This window comes from Xenopus tropicalis, chromosome 4 (genome assembly GCF_000004195.4).
Source record: "Xenopus tropicalis strain Nigerian chromosome 4, UCB_Xtro_10.0, whole genome shotgun sequence".
Lineage (NCBI taxonomy): Eukaryota > Metazoa > Chordata > Amphibia > Anura > Pipidae > Xenopus > Xenopus tropicalis.
This window is the reverse complement of record NC_030680.2, coordinates 152,830,097-152,849,762: the sequence shown is the minus strand read 5'-3', so window position 1 is coordinate 152,849,762 and position 19,666 is coordinate 152,830,097. Positions and strand designations below refer to the sequence as shown.

The 19,666-nt window shown below is 51.8% G+C and overlaps 1 protein-coding gene across 1 annotated transcript in view; it reads right to left on the bottom strand.

The window, feature by feature from the left end:
• Positions 1-19,666, bottom strand: part of LOC100127682 (uncharacterized loc100127682) — a gene marked incomplete at its 3' end in the record, with an annotated part of 86,348 nt that overhangs the window by 40,175 nt on the left and 26,507 nt on the right. Inside the window, 1 exon segment of the mRNA NM_001113022.1 lies at positions 3,398-3,811. Coding sequence (NP_001106493.1) covers positions 3,398-3,635 — 238 coding nt within the window. The 5' untranslated portion in view covers positions 3,636-3,811.

Genomic DNA, 19,666 nt, shown 5'->3' with positions numbered 1-19,666 from the left:
GGCTGTTTCCATGACCCACAAGCCCCGGCTGCGGTGCCCATAACTGAACCCACCGGGGACACAAGACTCAATATTCGCTTATCAGAGTCCCAGGGATAAAATCCACTATATGGATAAATTAAAATCAATGTGATTTTATACCTTAAATTATAAGGGGGTGGGGGGGGGCAATTGCAATGACCTTGGGCAGAAGTGCAGAGCTCACAGGGGCAGTTGGAACGTATTTCTCAGCTCAGTGCCGGTTAATACGATTAATCAAAGTGGAAAATTCTTAATAGGACTTAATAGGTTAAAATGATTTGCCAACATTCAATATCTGGATTGTATATAGCAGTGTATATAGATTATATATTATATATATTATAGAGTATAGCTGAGCTCGTTATAGGGGGGTCACCTTCAGATTAAATTTTAGTTATAGAATGGCCTATTCCTAGCAACTTTGCAATTGGTCTTCATTATTTGTTATAGTTTTTTATTTATTTCCCTTCTTCTTCTGACTCTGCAGCTTCCAAATGGGGGTCAGTGACCCCGGCAGCCAAACCCTATTGCTCTGCGAGGCTCCAGTTTTATTGTTATTAGTACCTTTTATGAATTATGTTTCTGTTTAAGCCGTCAATCCTTATATCTCTGTCTTGTTTTAAAACCACTGCCTGGTTGCTAGGTTAAATTGGATCATAGCAACCGCAGAGCTGCTAAAATTTATGACTGAAGAGCTGCTGAACAAAAAGCTAAATATTTTAAAGACTGGAAATAATGAGAAATGAAGACCAATTGCAAAGTGTCTCAGAATAGCCCTCTCTATGTCATAATTAAATTTTATTTCAAGGTGAACATCCCCTTTAAGGGTAATTCCCCCATCTGTGTAACCCCCTGCTATATACTGTTATACACACCGATACATTGCAGCCTCTATATACTGCTTATTGGGGTAATTCCCCATCTGTGTAACCCCCCGCTATATACTGTTATACACACCGATACATTGCAGCCTCTATATACTGCTTATTGGGGTAATTCCCCATCTGTGTAACCCCCTGCTATATACTGTTATACACACCGATACATTGCAGCCTCTATATACTGCTTATTGGGGGTAATTCCCCATCTGTGTAACCCCCCACTATATACTGTTATACACACCGATACATTGCAGCCTCTATATACTGCTTATTGGGGTAATTCCCCCATCTGTGTAACCCCCCGCTATATACTGTTATACACACCGATACATTGCAGCCTCTATATACTGCTTATTGGGGTAATTCCCCCATCTGTGTAACCCCCCGCTATAATACTGTTATACACACCGATACATTGCAGCCTCTATATACTGCTTATTGGGGTAATTCCCCCATCTGTGTAACCCCCCCGCTATATACTGTTATACACACCGATACATTGCAGCCTCTATATACTGCTTATTGGGGGTAAGTTCCCCATCTGTGTAACCCCCCGCTATATACTGTTATCACACCGATACATTGCAGCCCTCTATATACTGGCTTATTGGGGTAATTCCCCATTGTGTAACCCCCCGCCTATATACTGTTATATCACACCGATACATTGCAGCCTCTATATACTGCTTATTGGGGTAAGTCCCCATCTGTGTAACCCCCCTGCTATATACTGTTATACACACCGATACATTGCAGCCTCTATATACTGCTTATTGGGGTAAGTCCCCATCTGTGTAACCCCCCGCTATATACTGTTTATACACACCGATACATTGCAGCCCTATATACTGCTTATTGGGGGTAATCCCCATCTGTGTAACCCCTGCTATATACTGTTATACACACCGATACATTGCAGCCTCTATATACTGCTTATTGGGGTAATTCCCCATCTGTGTAACCCCCGCTATATACTGTTATACGATATAACCCCCCTATAATACTGTTATACACACCGATACATTGCAGCCTCTATATACTGCTTATTGGGGTAATTCCCCCATCTGTGTAACCCCTGCTATATACTGTTATACACACCGATACATTGCAGCCTCTATATACTGCTTATTGGGGTAATTCCCCCATCTGTGTAACCCCCCGCTATATACTGTTATACACACCGATACATTGCAGCCTCTATATACTGCTTATTGGGGTAATTCCCCCATCTGTGTAACCCCCCGCTATATACTGTTATACACACCGATACATTGCAGCCTCTATATACTGCTTATTGGGGTAATTCCCCATCTGTGTAACCCCCCGCTATATACTGTTATACACACCGATACATTGCAGCCTCTATATACTGCTTATTGGGGTAAGTCCCCATCTGTGTAACCCCCCGCTATATACTGTTATACACACCGATACATTGCAGCCTCTATATACTGCTTATTGGGGTAATTCCCCCATCTGAACAAGCTGAAAACCGTTTGTCTGCCCCTGGTAGTTTGTTACCCCCTCCCTACACAAATGGTTTATTCCTTCTCTCCCCCCGCTGGGCATTTACAGTTCTTCCACCTCCTCCTTCTCTATCATTTTCCTCATATACTGTTAGGGTCACTCTGCCACAGCTCCACCCTGGCACAGCTGGCACCCTGCTCATACCCACCCTGGCACCCTGCTCATACCCACCCAGGCACCCTGCTCATACCCACTCTTGCACCCTGCTCATACCCACCCTGGCACCCTGCTCATACCCACCCTGGCACCCTGCTCATACCCACCCTGGCACCCTGCTCCTACCCACCCTGGCACCCTGGCATATTCTTCATTTCCCAGGGTGCCACAGCCATGTGACCTGTGCTCTGATAAACTTCACTCACACTTTACTGCTGCGCTGCAAGTTGGAGTGATATCCCCCCCCCCTCACCCCCAGCAGCCAATCAGCAGAACAATGGGAAGGGAGCAAGATAGCAGCTCCCAGTAGGTATCAGAATAGCACTCAATAGTAAGAAATCCAAGTCCGGCTTGGGACTCCTCCAGTTACATGGGAGTAAGAGAAACAATAGGTTAGCTGAAAGCAGTTCTAATGTGTAGCACTGGCTGAAAGCCCAGACTCAGGCACACTTTACTGCTGCGCTGCAAGTTGGAGTGATATCCCCCCCCCCCTCACCCCCAGCAGCCGATCAGCAGAACAATGGGAAGGGAGCAAGATAGCAGCTCCCAGTAGGTATCAGAATAGCACTCAATAGTAAGAAATCCAAGTCCGGCTTGGGACTCCTCCAGTTACATGGGAGTAGGAGAAACAATAGGTTAGCTGAAAGCAGTTCTAATGTGTAGCGCTGGCTGAAAGCTCAGACTCAGGCACAAGGCACTGAGATGACGCCTACACACCAATATTACAGCTACAAATACATTTGTTGGTTGAAGAATAAACAAGGGGTCAGAACCAAAGCATGATGGGAAATATAATGGGAGGAGGAACTTACCGCCGCCGTTCTTGCCGCAGAGATAGGGGAAGCGCCACACATTCCCGAGCCCGATGGCGTAACCCACACAGGACATCAGGAAGTCAAACCTCCCTTTCCAGGTGTCTCTTTCCACTTCTTCTGTTTTCTTTTTCTGAACCTTCACCACCAGGGTCTTGGGTTTGTCGTTGGTAACGGGGGCCTCGCTCACTTCTGTCGAGATCTGTCCATCGGCGACTTTAGTTCCGTTGGTCGCCATGTCTCTGTGCTTGGGGTGGCAGTGCCTGGCAGCCAGACGAGAGATTTCAGCACCAGTCCACGTGGACAGCAGCTTCGCGGCTCTTCCTTACGTAACTAGGGTTAGAAAGGCGCTTTCCCAGGGGGCCGAGGGCTGAATGTGAGGGGCGGAGCTTGGCTATACCGTTAAATATTGACCTGAAAAATTTTAAAAACACTATTTGGTGCCAAAGTCATTTATCATTAACAGCACAGTCTGCAGTGTTGTATAAATCTGTGCCTGAGATTTACAGAATCATATGCATCGGAACCAGAGCCCCCCCAGAATTTCCCCTGACCCAGATAAATGGGTGGGAGAGGTACAGCTCGGGTGGGAGAGGTACAGCTCGGGTGGGAGAGGGACAGCTCGGGTGGGAGAGGGACAGCTCGGGTGGGAGAGGTACAGCTCGGGTGGGAGAGGTAGAGGGGGGGGTGGCACTACAGCTCGGGTGGGAGAGGGACAGCTCGGGTGGGAGAGGGACAGCTCGGGTGGGAGAGGTACAGCTCGGGTGGGAGAGGGACAGCTCGGGTGACAGCTAAGGTACAGCTCGGGTCAGCTCGTGGAGAGGGACAGCTCCAGCTCGGGTGGGAGAGGTACAGCTCGGTGGGAGAGGTCAGAGGAAAGCTCGGGTGGGAGAGGGACAGCTCGGGTGGGAGAGGTACAGCTCGGGTGGGGCACAGAGGTACAGCTCGGGTGGGAAGGTACAGCTCGGGTGGGAGAGGTCGGGTGGGAGAGGTACAGCTCGGGTGGTAGGGAAGCTCGGTGGGAGAGGGACAGCTCGGGTGGGAGAGGTACAGCTCGAGAGGGACAGCTCAGGGGCAGCTTCAAGGAAGTCGGGAGCAGCTCAGAAGCTGGGACAAGCTTAGACATAGGAACACAGAATTACAGCTAATGCAGAACAGGACAAGTTGTGAGAGAGGCGAGAGGTCAGAGGATGTAGGAGAAAACTGGCAAAGGCAAAGGCCAGGCAGATCTGAGTAGAGGTGGAAGAGGGAATGATTAGGGACATTAGGGAAAGACACAAAGTAGGAAAGGATAGAGTTCAGGAGAGATAAAATGAGACACAGTTGAACAGAAACAGGTGAAGCAGAAGAGTAAAGAGTTCAGGAAAGGAAAATTTGGGAGAAGAATATGCAGAGCTGTAAAGAGGTAGGAGAGAAGCGAGGGAAATGTTGGGAATTAAGGTCAGAACCAACAAGAAAGGACAGAGTTGAAGAGAATAAAATGGGGCAGAACTCTAAGCAATTGGAGGAACACAAACCCTAAGAGATGTTTGAGATGATACAGTTCAAGAGAATTAGAGAATGACAGTTCAGTCATTCATGGTTGGTGTTCAGGAGAGGATGAAGGAGACAGAGGTCAGGAGAAGTAAGGAGTGCAAAGGAGGGAGAAGTTAGAGCTCAGGAGAGACAGGAGAGGGCCGAGACCATAATAATAATGAAGGGGAGTTCAGGAGAAGTTGTAGAAAGCTCAGGAGTTGGGGGCTTGAATGTACTACAGCAGGGGGCTGGGCTGAGGGGAAGAAGGGGAGGACAGAGCAGGAGAGGCAGTTAGTAGGAGGGTCAGTTAGTAGGAGGGTCAGTTAGTAGGAGGGTCAGTAAGTAGGAGGGTCAGTAAGTAGGAGGGTCAGTAAGTAGGAGGGTCAGTTAGTAGGAGGGTCAGTTAGTAGGAGGGTCAGTTAGTAGGAGGGTCAGTAAGTAGGAGTGTCAGTTAGTAGGAGGGTCAGTAAGTAGGAGGGTCAGTAAGTAGGAGGGTCAGTAAGTAGGAGGGTCAGTTAGTAGGAGGGTCAGTTAGTAGGAGGGTCAGTAAGTAGGAGGGTCAGTTAGTAGGAGGGTCAGTAAGTAGGAGGGTCAGTAAGTAGGAGGGTCAGTTAGTAGGAGGGTCAGTTAGTAGGAGGGTCAGTTAGTAGGAGGGTCAGTAAGTAGGAGGGTCAGTAAGTAGGAGGGTCAGTAAGTAGGAGAAGTACAGGGGGAGGAGGAGGATGGAGCCCAGACATGTAGTGACGGACATGGGAAGAAGGAGAAGGTGCAGGAATAATGGAATTTAGAGAAGAAGGGAAAGTTAATGAGATCTAAGGAAGACTGACGTTCAATTCCTTCTGTCTCTAAGAGACTCGGGTTTATTTTCTGTTAATTCTCAGTTTCCCTCACATACAGACCGGCAGCCGGGGGGAATGGCGCGGGGGGATTGGGACGGGGGAATGCGGCGGGGGGAATGCGCGGGGGAATGGCGCGGGGGGAATGGCGGGGGGGGAATGGCGGGGGGGGGAATGGCGGGGGGGGGAATGGCGGGGGGGGGATGGCCATGGGGGGGAATGGCGGGGGGGAAGATGGCGCGGGGGGGAATGGCGGGGGGGGAATGGCGGGGGGGGAAATGGCGGGGGGGAATGGCGGGGGGGGAATGGCGGGGGGGGGAATGGCGGGGGGGAATGGAGGGGGGGGATTAATGTTTTGGGGAGATAAGAAGATTAATTTAAAGCTCAACAGGAAAAAAACCTACGAAACATCTCCCTGAAGGATAAGTACAAGTGCCTGCGGGGCACAAACACACGTGACTGTGGGGCATTAGTGGCACAACCAGGGGCAAACTCAGTTTCCTTCACTGGATAAAAATAGCAATGCCGCCCCCCGCCCTCCCCCCCGTAGGGCAAGTTTGTTACATGGGTTCCTTATACTGTTCTGTCAGAATATAGTTACCTGGGTCAATTGGGTCATAACAAGTCAAAAAACCCTTCCCTACTAATGTATTTAATATAGAAATAATCTGCCCCCAGCCCCCACTCCCACACACAACGCAAGTGTCCTTCCATTTCCTTACAGCAGAAACAACCCCGCAACCCTGATTCAGTCCCCGTTAACTACAGTTTTTAGTTTGGCCCTGCCCACATACTCACTGTCACTGCCCCCCCATATACTGGCACGTGGTTACTTGCCCCCATACTCATGTTACTGCCCCCCCCATACTCAGCTGTTACTCGCCCCCCATACTCACTGTCTATGCCCCCCATCTCACTGTTTCTATGCCCCCCCATACTCACTGTCACTGCCCGGCATACTCATGTCACTGCCCCCTCCATACTCACTGTTACTTGCCCCGCCATATCACTGTTTACTGCCCCCATAGACTCCACTGTTAGCTCGCCGTCCCCATACTCACTGTTACTGCCTCCCGCCCATACTCACTGTTAGCTAACTCGCCCCCCCATACTCACTGTTACTGGCCGCATTACTGCACTGGTTACTCGCCCCCATACTTCACTGTTAACTGCCCCATAGACTCCACTGTTACTCTCCCCAGTACTCACTGTTACTGCCCCCCCATATCTCACTGTTCTGCCCCCCATACTCACTGTTACTTTTTGTCCCCCCCATACTCACTGTGTTTACTGCCCCCCCATTACTCACTGTCCTTGCCTCGCAGCGCCATACTCAAGTCACAGCCCCATACTTCAGCGTTACTTGCCTCGCCAATACTCACTGTTACTCGGCCCCCATAACTCACTGTCACTGCCCCCATACTCAACTTGTCACTGCCGCCACCATACTCACTGTTCACTGGCCCCCCATACTCACTGGTTCCACTGCCGCCTGGGGCTCATACTGCCACTGTCACTGGTGGCGGGCCCCCATACTCAGCGTGTACTAGCGCCCCCATACTCACTGTCACTTTACTCGTCGGCCTTGCCCTCCATAACTCACGTGATTACTGGCCCCATCACCACTGTCCACTGCCGTTCGCCCAGTACTCCTGTCACTGCGGAAGCCCATTACTCACCTGTGCACTCCCGCCGCCCCCCATAGCTCACTCTGTTAGCTAGTGTGGCACCTGCCTCACGCTGGTCACTGTCACTGCGCCCATACTCACTGTCACTGGGCCCGTGCCCCATCTCACTGTCCAGCTGAGGTGCCCTCCTCATTACTCACTGTCACTTTGTTCCCCGCCCGCTCCCAATAACTCACAGTGTTTGACTTGATACAAGGCCCCTCCAGTACACTGCATGTCACTGTTAGGCGACGTGCCAGGACCCCATATAGACTTCACTAGTGTCACTGCGCCCGCCTAGCCATACTACTGTCCCTGTCCGCCATCAGTATTTCTCACGTGTCGACGATGCGGAGGCCCCCGTCCTGTACTTCATGGTTACTTGGAGCGCCCCCCCAGACTGCAGTGACGTGTTACTGTCGCAGCGGCACATGACTCACTGTCACTCGCCCCGCCCTGACTTGCGACTGATCACTTTGGCCCCCGCATTGACTCACAGTCACTGCCGAGATGCTGCCGATCAATACTCACAGTGTATTACTGATGAGTGCATCGTCGCTCCCATGGACGCTGACATCTGTCACGTGTGGGCGTCCGACATAACTCGCCCTGTCAGCTGAAGCTGTGATTGCTACGGATGCACGCCCCGCCCCCGCGCGTGAGAGAAGTGTTGTATGGCCATAGCTACACTGATTGACTGCTCCGTGTCTCGCCGATACCCTCACGTGTCAACGTGTGCTGATGAGGGTAGCGCGCGGCCATGATCTCACGTTGTGTCATCTGTTCGGCCCTACTCAGCAGTACTTGCAGACTGTCTACAGTGCGAGCGAGCATGTCCCGCGAGCCATAGCTCACTGTCTACTGCCCTGCCGCCAGTGGAGCTCAATTTGTCAGTTCTTGTGCTCTTTCCTCCATATACTCACTGTTGACTTTTTGGGTAGGTATGTTTTGCTTTGCCCCCATAGCTCACTGTCACGATGGCCACCGCAGTACTCAAGCTGTTACTGCATCCCCATATTCAGTCTGTCACTGCACCCCGATACTCATTCGTGTCACTAGTCGGATGGCCGCACTCGCAGTGTACTCGCTGTCACTAGGTGTATGGTGTTATGTCGGCCGCCCCCCATATCTCAAGCGTGTACATGGAATCTATTTGCCGCCCAAAGCGATACTCACGTGTCACTGGTGTCTGCTGGATGCCCAGAGCATACTCAGAGCTGTCACTTTGCCCCTAGCAACTCACTGTGTTATCTGCCAGTTGCGCCGCCCATTACATCAGCTGTAGCTGCCCCGCCCCCCATTAACTCAGCTGATGTGACGCCGCCATGAGCTTGCACTGTTACTGCCGCCCCTACTCGACAATGTCACTATGCCCCCGCGAGAATCAGCTTCACTGTGTTACTGGTGCCGGCCTCCGCATACTCGCACTGTTACTCAAGGATGCGCCCCAATATAGTCTCATGTTACTATGCGAGTTATCCCATAGCTCATCTTGTTACTAGCCGCCCTCATACTGCCGAGTGTTACTGTCAAGGCCCCCCTACTACTTTGTTTTATGCGTGCCACCATACTCACCTGTTTATGGCCCCCCCATACTCCACCTGTTACCTGGGCTGAGCGGCCCCCATACTCACTGTTGATCTGCCCCCAGCATACTCACCTGTCACTGCCCCCCATACTCAGTTCTCTGCCTGCCCCAATACTGCACTGTTACCTGCCGCCCGATACTCCACTGTTACTGCCTCCCACCATACTCAGCTGTTACTGAGCCCCACATACTCACTGTTACTTGCCATCCGCATACTCACGTGTTAACTGCCGCCAGTCCCATACTCAGCTCTGTCACTGAGCGCCCCCCATGTCATGTTACTGCCCCCCATACTACGTGTTTATGCCGGCCATGAGGCTCGCACTGTCACATCCTTACCGCCCCCATATCTCAGCATGTTAGCTGCCTGCCCCATACTCAGAACTCGTCCTTGTCGCCTCGCCCCCGTCCGGATACTCAGCTGTCCCTGGCCGCCCCGATACTCTCGACGTATGTAGTGCGCGCCCCATACTGCCCGAGTTCACTGCCTCCCCCGTAGCGTCACTGGTACTGCCCCCCCATAGGCTCTACTTGTCACTTGCACGCAGCCCATACTCAACTGTCACTCCGCCGCCCCCTCCAAGTTTACTCACCTGATTACTGCCCCCGAGCTATACTCACTGTCACTGCCTCCCGCCAGTATCTCACGTCACTGCCCGCTCCATATTGCTCACTGGTCACTGGCCCCGTGCCATACTGCACTGTCATTCTCTGCCCTCCCCATACTCTACTGTTACATTGGCTAGCGGCCATACTCACTGTCACGTATGCGTACCCATACGATCACTGTTACTAGACTTGCCCCATGACTCAGACGGTCCACTGCCCCCCATACATCACGATGTCACTGGCCCCCCCATACTCTATGTCGACTGCCCCCCCCAATACCTCACTGTCACTGCCTGCCCCCCATATAACTGTCGAATGCCCCCCTACCTCGACTGTCACTTGCCCCACATACTCACGTTTGTTGACTTGCCTATGTTTCCTGTTCCCCGTACTTGCCGCTTCTGTCTGTCCTCGCTATAACTCACTCTTGTCACCTGTCCCCGCCCCCATAACTGCACTGTTACTTGCTCCCCATACTGCACTGTTTACTGCCGACCCCCATATCACTGTTAACTGCCCAGCATTACTCACGTGTCACTGCCGCCGCATACTTCACGGGTTTTTGATTGCCTCCCCCGCATATCCACTGTTAGGCCGTCCGCCATACTCAACTGTGTACTGCGCCCATACTCACGTGTTACTGCCCCACATACTCACTGTTACTAGCTTGGCCCCCCCACTCACTGTTATGCCGCCCAGCATAGTCTCACCTGTTACGTGGCCCGCCCATACTGCTTCGTTGGATTTACTGCCCCCATACTCACTGTTACCTGAGCCTTCCGCGCATAGCTCAGCTGGTTACTGCCGGTCCATCACTCACTGTCACTGGCTGCCCGCATACTCCGTCTGCCCCCGCCCTATCCATCTGTTACTGTGCCGCCGCGCATATCTCACTGTTACTGCCCCTCCGCATAACCACGTGTTACTGCCGCCCATACTTACTGTTACTGTAGCCCTTCCCCCATACTCACTGTTACTGCCCCCCATCTCACTGTGAATGCCCCCCCCATACTCCAATGTTATGCCCCCATTAGCTCCACTGTTACTGCCCCCCATACTCACTGTTACTACGCCCCCATACTCACTGGTTACTGCCCTTACCATACCATCACTGTTCACTGCCCGACCAGACCATATCCACTGTTGACTGCCCCCCAGTACTCACTGTCACTGGCCCCATACTCACGTGTCACTGCCCCCCCCATGCTCAGCGCTGTCACTGCCGCCCCTACTCACTGTCACTGCGCCCCCCCCATACTCACGGTGTTTACTGGGCCCCAGTACTCACTGTTACTAGCCCCCCCATACTCACTGTTACGCCTCCGCCTGCTATACTCATGCGTTACGTAGGGCGTGGCCCCCCATACTCACTGTTACTGCCCCATGCTCCTGTTACTTGCCCCCCATACTTCCTGTTACTGCGCCTGCCCCGAATAACTTCACTTGTTACAGATCGACCCCCATAGCTCACTGTTACCGGGGCCCCCGCCGCATACTCCAGCTTGTTACTACAACGCCGCCCTGTCGCATTACTCACTGTTACTGCCCCCCGCATACTCACGTGTTTATGCCGACCTGCCATCCGATACTCACTGTCGACTGCCACTCCCATACTCAGATCTGTCACTGCCACCCGATTGACTCACTGGTGTAGCTCAATGCTCCATACTCACTGTTACGTATGGGCCCCCGCCATCCACTCTACTGTACTGCCCCGCTTTGCGGCCAGTAGTACTGTTTTATAATGGAGGAGCCCCCCCCATACTCGCTGTCAACTGGCCCTGCCCATACTCAGCTGGTGCACTGCCCCCATCTCACTGTCATAGAGCCACCACCCATACTCACTGTTCTGCCTCCTCATACTACTGTTTACTTGGTGCCCATACTCACTGTTCGCCCCTCCCTCATACTCACTGTTACTCTGCCGCCCCAGTACTCACTGGTTACTGCCGCCCCATACTCCACTGTTACTGATGGCGCCCCACTACTCACTGTTGGACTTGGGCCCCCCCTCATACTCACTTGTATACTTTGTTCGCCCGCCATACTCACTGTCACTGGCCCCGCCGCCCCATACTCACTGTTATGCCTCCCGCCATATCACGATGTTTACTCGGCCCCCATTATCTCCTGTCACTTGGCCCCCCATACTCACTGTATAACTGCCTACCCCCATGAACTACGTTAGCTTGGCCGCCCAGTACTCACTGTTACTGCCTCCCCACTACTCCTTGTTACTGGCCAGCCCCCATACTTCCGTGATTTACTATAGCCGCCTCATACTCACTGGCTTACTCGCGCCCGCATACCACACGTGTTAGCTGCCCCCCATGACTCACTGTTCTTGGCCCCCCTGCCATACTCCCTGTTACTGCCCCTACTCACTGTCACTCGCCCGCCCATACTCAGTTAGCTTGCCCCCTCCATACTCAACTGTTTACTGCCCCCCAATAACTCACTGTTACTGGCCCCCGTCATACTCAGCTGTTTACTGGCCCCCATACTCGACATGTTACTAGCCCCCGCAATACTCACTGTTGACTGCAACCCTGCCATAACTCACTGTCACTGCCTCCCCCCATTACTCAATGTTACTGGCCCCCATAACTCAATGTTACTGCCGGCCCGCCATACTCATTGTCACTTGATTCGCGACACCCGCCAATACCCATGAGGACTACTGTGTTCTTGCTGCCGACAAATACTCACTGGTCACTATCCACCGCCACCCGCAGACTAGCTCACTGCGGAACTGCCTAGCCCCCATTGATGCTGCACTGTCACTGGCCGCCCCGCCATTACTCACAGTACTGCCCCCACATCCTGGCACTGTTTACTTGCCCCCCCATACCTCACTGTCACTTGAAGAGAGAGATCATACACAGGAGTGTGTCCCCCCATACACAGTACCCTTTATACACAGTGCCCCCCATACACAGAGCCCCCCATACACAGTACCCTTTATACACAGTGCCCCCCATACACAGAGCCCCCCATACACAGTGCCCCCATACACAGTGCCCCCCATACACAGAGCCCCCCATACGCGCTCCGACTCCTTGCGCTGCTTCTCTTCTTATGCGGCTCCTTCTCCGGCGGTCCCAGGTCCTTTTATAAGGTTGCGCCCCGTGGGTGTGACGTCATTACGCACGGGCGCAACCTTATAAAAGGACCTGGGACCGCCGGAGAAGGAGCCACAGGAGAGAAGCAGCGCAAGGAGTCGGAGCGCTCATCCCGCTGTCACGGATCCTTCTATGAATGTCCCGCATTTCCGTAATCTATTACGAAAATGCGGGACATTCAGGGAACTATCCGGGACAGCGGGACGCGCTATAGAAAGCGGGACTGTCCCACTTAAAGCGGGACAGTTGGGGGGTATGCTTTAGATAATGTTGTACTACAACTCCCAGAACCCACCAAAAGCCTAAGGGGGAAGCCACACAGGGCTACTTAGTAGCAGCTACTCGTCACGGCTACAGAAACAGACAATGCTGATCATTTACTGATAATTGTCTCTATGTGAGTTTAGCAGGGGCAATTCTCAGTACTGTCTATGGCAGGGGCAATTCTCAGTACTGTCTATGGCAGGGGCAATTCTCAGTACTGTCTATGGCAGGGGCAATTCTCAGTACTGTCTATGGCAGGGGCAATTCTCAGTACTGTCTATGGCAGGGGCAATTCTCAGTACTGTCTATGGCAGGGGCAATTCTCAGTACTGTCTATGGCAGGGGCAATTCTCAGTACCGTCTATGGCAGGGGCAATTCTCAGTACCGTCTATGGCAGGGGCAATTCTCAGTACCGTCTATGGCAGGGGCAATTCTCAGTACCGTCTATGGCGGGGCAATTCTCAGTACTGTCTATGGCAGGGGCAATTCTCAGTACCGTCTATGGCAGGGGCAATTCTCAGTACTGTCTATGGCAGGGGCAATTCTCAGTACTGTCTATGGCAGGGGCAATTCTCAGTACTGTCTATGGCGGGGGCAATTCTCAGTACTGTCTATGGCAGGGGCAATTCTCAGTATTGTCTATGGCAGGGGCAATGCTCAGTACTGTCTATGGCAGGGGCAATTCTCAGTACCGTCTATGGCAGGGGCAATTCTCAGTACCGTCTATGGCAGGGGCAATTCTGAGTACTGTCTATGGCAGGGGCAATTCTCAGTACCGTCTATGGCAGGGGCAATTCTCAGTACTGTCTTTGGCAGGGGCAATTCTCAGTATTGTCTATGGCAGGGGCAATTCTCAGTACTGTCTATGGCAGGGGCAATTCTCAGTACTTTCTATGGCAGGGGCAATTCTTAGTACTGTCTATGGCAGGGGCAATTCTCAGTACTGTCTATGGCAGGGGCAATTCTCAGTACCGTCTATGGCAGGGGCAATTCTCAGTACTGCCTATGGCAGGGGCAATTCTCAGTACTGCCTATGGCAGGGGCAATTCTCAGTACTTTCTATGGCAGGGGCAATTCTTAGTACTGTCTATGGCAGGGGCAATTCTCAGTACCGTCTATAGCAGGGGATTAGTAGCCGTGACAAGTAGCTGCTACTAAGTAGCCCAGTGTGTCTTCTCCCTAAAGGTAATGGACCATAGGGCAAAGTCTGTATAATGTGACTGACACCGAGCGAGACGGCCGCGCGGCCCAATTACCAGAACATTTAACAGGAAAGAATAAAGTGGCAGTAAATCCTCTGCATATAAATAGAAAAAAAACCTCCACAAATGGGGTCACCGGCCCTTTAACAAAACATCAGTTTTTCCGGCACAAATAAAATGGGGCCGCTAATCGCCGCTGCGTTTAATTCTATTGAATTGGGAGTCAGCGCTGAGCAGCAAATTGGCGACTGTTGCGCAGAGATAAGTCCCTATCGGCGGCGCCGATCTCCCCGCTCTTATCTGCCCGACACCCAGACAATCGGGGAAGAACAGATTCCCGGTAATTGCGGCTTCTCGGGAAATAATTGCAAGTGATTTCTGCAAATAGAGCCCCCCCCCCCACCTTATTCCTGGGAAATTCTAGCTTTTCTGCCCCCCGTCTCCCGTCGCCCAATGCAATTCTCCAGATTTTTGCTGAATTTTCCCAAATTTCTTGTTAAATCATTCAATAAATTCATCAGAAGTGGTTACATAGTAACATAGGGTTGAAAAAAGACCACCAAGTTCAACCCTTCCCAGTAAACCCAGCACCCACAGCCTATACTTACCAATCTATACACTCACATACATAAACTGTATATACAAACATTAATGGTTGCGAATGAGCAGGAAAGCAATTTTTGGCCTACGGTTGCCCTTAGCAACGCCTATCTCCGAGTAGGGGGGTGGGCGCGGGCAGTGGCGTCATGTGGATGGGGCTACGAGGTGGCAGGGGACAGACAGGGGGCAACACTAGCGCTGACATCACCTCTGGGTATTGGGGAGATTTTTGGGAAAAATAACATTTCTTTAGCTGTGTGGGGGGGGGGGGGGGGTAGGAACAGGGGGTATTTCTGTAACTGCCCTTGTATCATGTACAGTCCCATGGGAGGGAACAGGGGTGTAACTATAGAGGAATCAGACCCAGCAGTTACTGGGGGGCCCCGGGGGGCAGGGGGGGTCGGACCGCAGGGTCTGATCCTCCATTTTACATATTATTCCCCGTTCCGACTCTGAGACAGGAGAGAGGGATCAGGGGTTTAAGAGGTCAGGGCAGGGGGGTGGGTAAGTTTGCCCCAGGGGGGGGCAGAGTAGTTACCCCACTGGTGCAGCAAATCCCAAAGGAATATAGAGGGCAATAAGGTATAAATTATAGACAATTATTGGAATTTCCCATGGAACTGGGAGTTGGCCGGCTAATACCCCTGTCACTCAGGGGCAGAATAACTGAGATCTAATGCCCGGGGGCTGCGGGGAGTCGCTCTGGCTAAGACCCCATAGAGGTACAATAACCCCCGGGGCTTATTTGGGGGTTCTTCCCCGACCCCCCGGCCTTACAAATAAGTATCCAGTTTCCAAATACAGATCCTTCCCAGTTTGGCCGCCCAAGTACTGGGGCAAATTGGGTTGATACAGTCACTGGGTCAATAATAATAATGCAGAACCTACTGGGGGGCACGGCATCAACAGCTATGGGGGGGTCTCACTTACCAACCTGCCCAATACCCGGCCCAATAGCTGTCAGACTGGGTATTAGTGCTCATAGCTCGGTACCGGTACCGGCAGAAATAAACACAATGCTTCTCCCTAATAATCCCTTCCCATCCGACCCAATTCTTATTTCCAACCCAGCATCTCGCAAGGGGGCGGGGTTAGTGAGGAATGACCCCCCCATACATGAGAGGTCATTGAATTATTTAGGGGGCAGATACGGCCGCCCCTGTGGTTTGAGGTGCATTTCGTCAGGAATATGCCCCCCGAAACTTTGACACAATAAACACTAGGGGGCAGTTCCCTGTTGCGATGAGTGCCGGGTTCTTCAATTTATTTGCTTATCCAGCTTTGGGGGTGCTGTCTCCCCAGCAGTCTGGCCAGACCCAAGAGAACCCCTGCCCTACAGAGCTTACAGTCTAATGGGGTAGGTGATTTACAGACCAGGAGGGTAAGAAGTGCTACTGAGTGGGCGCAGACTAAATCAGATAAAGGGGGAGTTTCTTACAAATAAGGAAAGGGAACCCCAAGAACATATAGAGGTGCACAATGATATAACTGGAGGTTACTGGGCCCCACAGCAAATTCAATTTAGGCCCCAAAATATTGCCAAGTTGGCCAATTCTCCCCAAGTTGTATTGAAATCTCTTATTAATTAGGGTCTCACTGGGCCCCCAACACTCCTGGGCCCCCCGCTTCCTCTGTAGTTAGCCCCCGGGGGGTACTTGCAGCAGGAGGGCAAATAATGAACAAATACAATGACACTGCCTCTTGCTCTCTTTTCCTCAGTATCCAATGGCGGCACAGAAATCCCATTGGGGCAATTACCCCGGAGCCCAATGTACTGCCGGGTCCGACCCCCCAAACCCCTAATGCAGAACCAGTTTCCCCAGTAATGTACCAGTGGGGCAATATCAGTTCTACCCCACACTGGCACCCCAGTACCTGATATTATACCTGTGCTTTGCCTGATGGGTACGAGGGAAGCCCCCCCCCCATACTCCTCCTCAGGGGGGGTTAGTGCTGCTGATTGTGTGCAAATTGCCCTAATCTATATGTTCATTTCCTGTGTTCTAATAATTATCTCCCCCTTGTAATCGTTACACTTGATTGAACACATTTATACCCCCCCTTTATTCACTTCCCCGTAACAATGGGACATTAATATCTGATTGAATCAAACTGTAATAACCGAGTGATTCTTCCTGGCCCCCCCCAACTCACCAACTAGGGGGGCCTCTGGGTACCCCTGGAACTATAGCAGGGTGACTGTTACCCCAATGTTTCTATATATCTGTAACCTTGTTATGGGCTAAGGGGGCCCAGCCTGAAGGCCAGTTAGGGGGGGATTTGGGGTGCTTATTTGTGCCCTGGGTACCCCTGGAACTATAGCGGGGTGACTGTTACCCCAATGTTTCTATATATCTGTAACCTTGTTATGGGCTAAGGGGGCCCAGCCTGAAGGCCAGTTAGGGGGGGATTTGGGGTGAGTGCTTATTTGTGCCCTGGGTACCCCTGGAACTATAGCGGGGTGACTGTTACCCCAATGTTTCTATATATCTGTAACCTTGTTATGGGCTAAGGGGGCCCAGCCTGAAGGCCAGTTAGGGGGGGATTTGGGGTGAGTGCTTATTTGTGCCCTTGGTACCCCTGGAACTATAGCGGGGTGACTGTTACCCCAATGTTTCTATATATCTGTAACCTTGTTATGGGCTAAGGGGGCCCAGCCTGAAGGCCAGTTAGGGGGGGATTTGGGGTGAGTGCTTATTTGTGCCCTGGGTACCCCTGGAACTATAGCGGGGTGACTGTTACCCCAATGTTTCTATATATCTGTAACCTTGTTATGGGCTAAGGGGGCCCAGCCTGAAGGCCAGTTAGGGGGGGATTTGGGGTGAGAGCTTATTTGTGCCCTGGGTACCCCTGGAACTATAGCCGGGTGACTGTTACCCCAATGTTTCTATATATCTGTAACCTTGTTATGGGCTAAGGGGGCCCAGCCTGAAGGCCAGTTAGGGGGGGATTTGGGGTGAGTGCTTATTTGTGCCCTGGGTACCCCTGGAACTATAGTGGGGTGACTGTTACCCCAATGTTTCTATATATCTGTAACCTTGTTATGGGCTAAGGGGGCCCAGCCTGAAGGCCAGTTAGGGGGGGATTTGGGGTGAGTGCTTATTTGTGCCCTGGGTACCCCTGGAACTATAGCGGGGTGACTGTTACCCCAATGTTTCTATATATCTGTAACCTTGTTATGGGCTAAGGGGGCCCAGCCTGAAGGCCAGTTAGGGGGAGATTTGGGGTGAGTGCTTATTTGTGCCCTGGGTACCCCTGGAACTATAGCGGGGTGACTGTTACCCCAATGTTTCTATATATCTGTAACCTTGTTATGGGCTAAGGGGGCCCAGCCTGAAGGCCAGTTAGGGGGGGATTTGGGGTGCTTATTGCGCTATAGCAGTGACAGTGTTACATTGGGGCAGTTGGTGACAGTATTTACCCCAGAATAATAAAGATGCTGGAGGGAGAGATAAGGGGATGGGGGTAAGATAGGGAGATAATATTAATGACAGAGAGGAATAAAATGGGGGGGGGGGGGGGGTTATTATCAAGAGAATATCAGTCACAGATGTTGTTGGAACCAATTAGAATGAGTTCTGTAACCAGAGAACAATAGAGACCCGGCAGGTAAGAGATTATTTCCAGTTAAAGCTCTTTATGAATCCAATGCTGGAAGCGCCGCGCTGAGGGGCAATAAAACACAGAGAGGGGCAGATGGCCGTGCTGACGGGATAAAGACCCCAGTGATATATGGAGGCGCCGTTAATGCCCCGAGAGATAAGGGACATTCAGTCGGTTCCGCCTCATTGGGCCTTTTTGCTGTAATCGCAGTCGTAAATCAGAAAACGGCGTAAATCTCCCTCTAATGATCCGGCCGCTCAGTCACATTTAGGTCACAAAATCCCTAATGGGAATTGTGCTGCTTTGTATTGTGGGAACAACACATATTGTGTGCGCCCCCCCAAACCAACTGCCTATACCCGCCATTTTAATTGTGTGGCCCTAGGGCCGAGTGATCCGATTGGCCCAATATCATAGGTGGGAATATCGGGAGAAGATCCACTCGCTGGGCGACCGCGCCGAGTAGCAAATCTTACAGGGAATGGGGCCCTTTAGCCAAAGCTGCTGATCTGAGAGCTTGGCCGGCCCCCTTCTGTGACTGACAGTTTTCTTTGTGTACAAACAGGTTCAGGCTGCAACAGGGGCAGTAAGTGTGGGCTCCCTGGAGGGGGGGTAGAACTAGGGGTAGGAAGCAGGGGCACTTGCCTAGGGTACAAGTGGGCAAGAGGGGGGCACCGGGGCAGCTAATGTTACCTTGGGTGCAGTTATGGCTCGGCCCAGCTCTGTCTCTATAGGCAACAAACCCAAAATGATTGATTCTCTATTGTGTTTTCTTTGGGTATAAACAAGACAATTCCCCTCCTGTAACATCAGTTGTAATTTATTGCCCCAGAGACCCTCCTTCTGCCCACAGATTAAATGGATATTTATGAGCTGGTATCTGCACATGTACCCTAACGGCTCTAATAGCAGCCCCTGCCCGGGGGGCACTAACCAATGAGGCAGCTCCGTGGCTCCTGGGCCCCTGACAAGTTTATTGCTCCCTTTTTCTATTAGAGGTTCCACTCGGGGCCCCTGGGATTGGGCACCGGGACTCTGTAATGCACCTGGGTAATAGGAACGGGGCAATAAGCCTCTCGGCAGCCGGAATCAATAGGAGAAAATGGGATGTGTGTTTGTATATAGGGGCTGGGTCTCCTAACTCTCCTGACTGCTAATATCCTTATCACTTACAGTAGGGGGTACATTATCCCTTATAATACATGAGTGATACTCAGAGTTCCCTGTATAACTCAGCCTGCAGCCTTGTGCCTTTATATGGG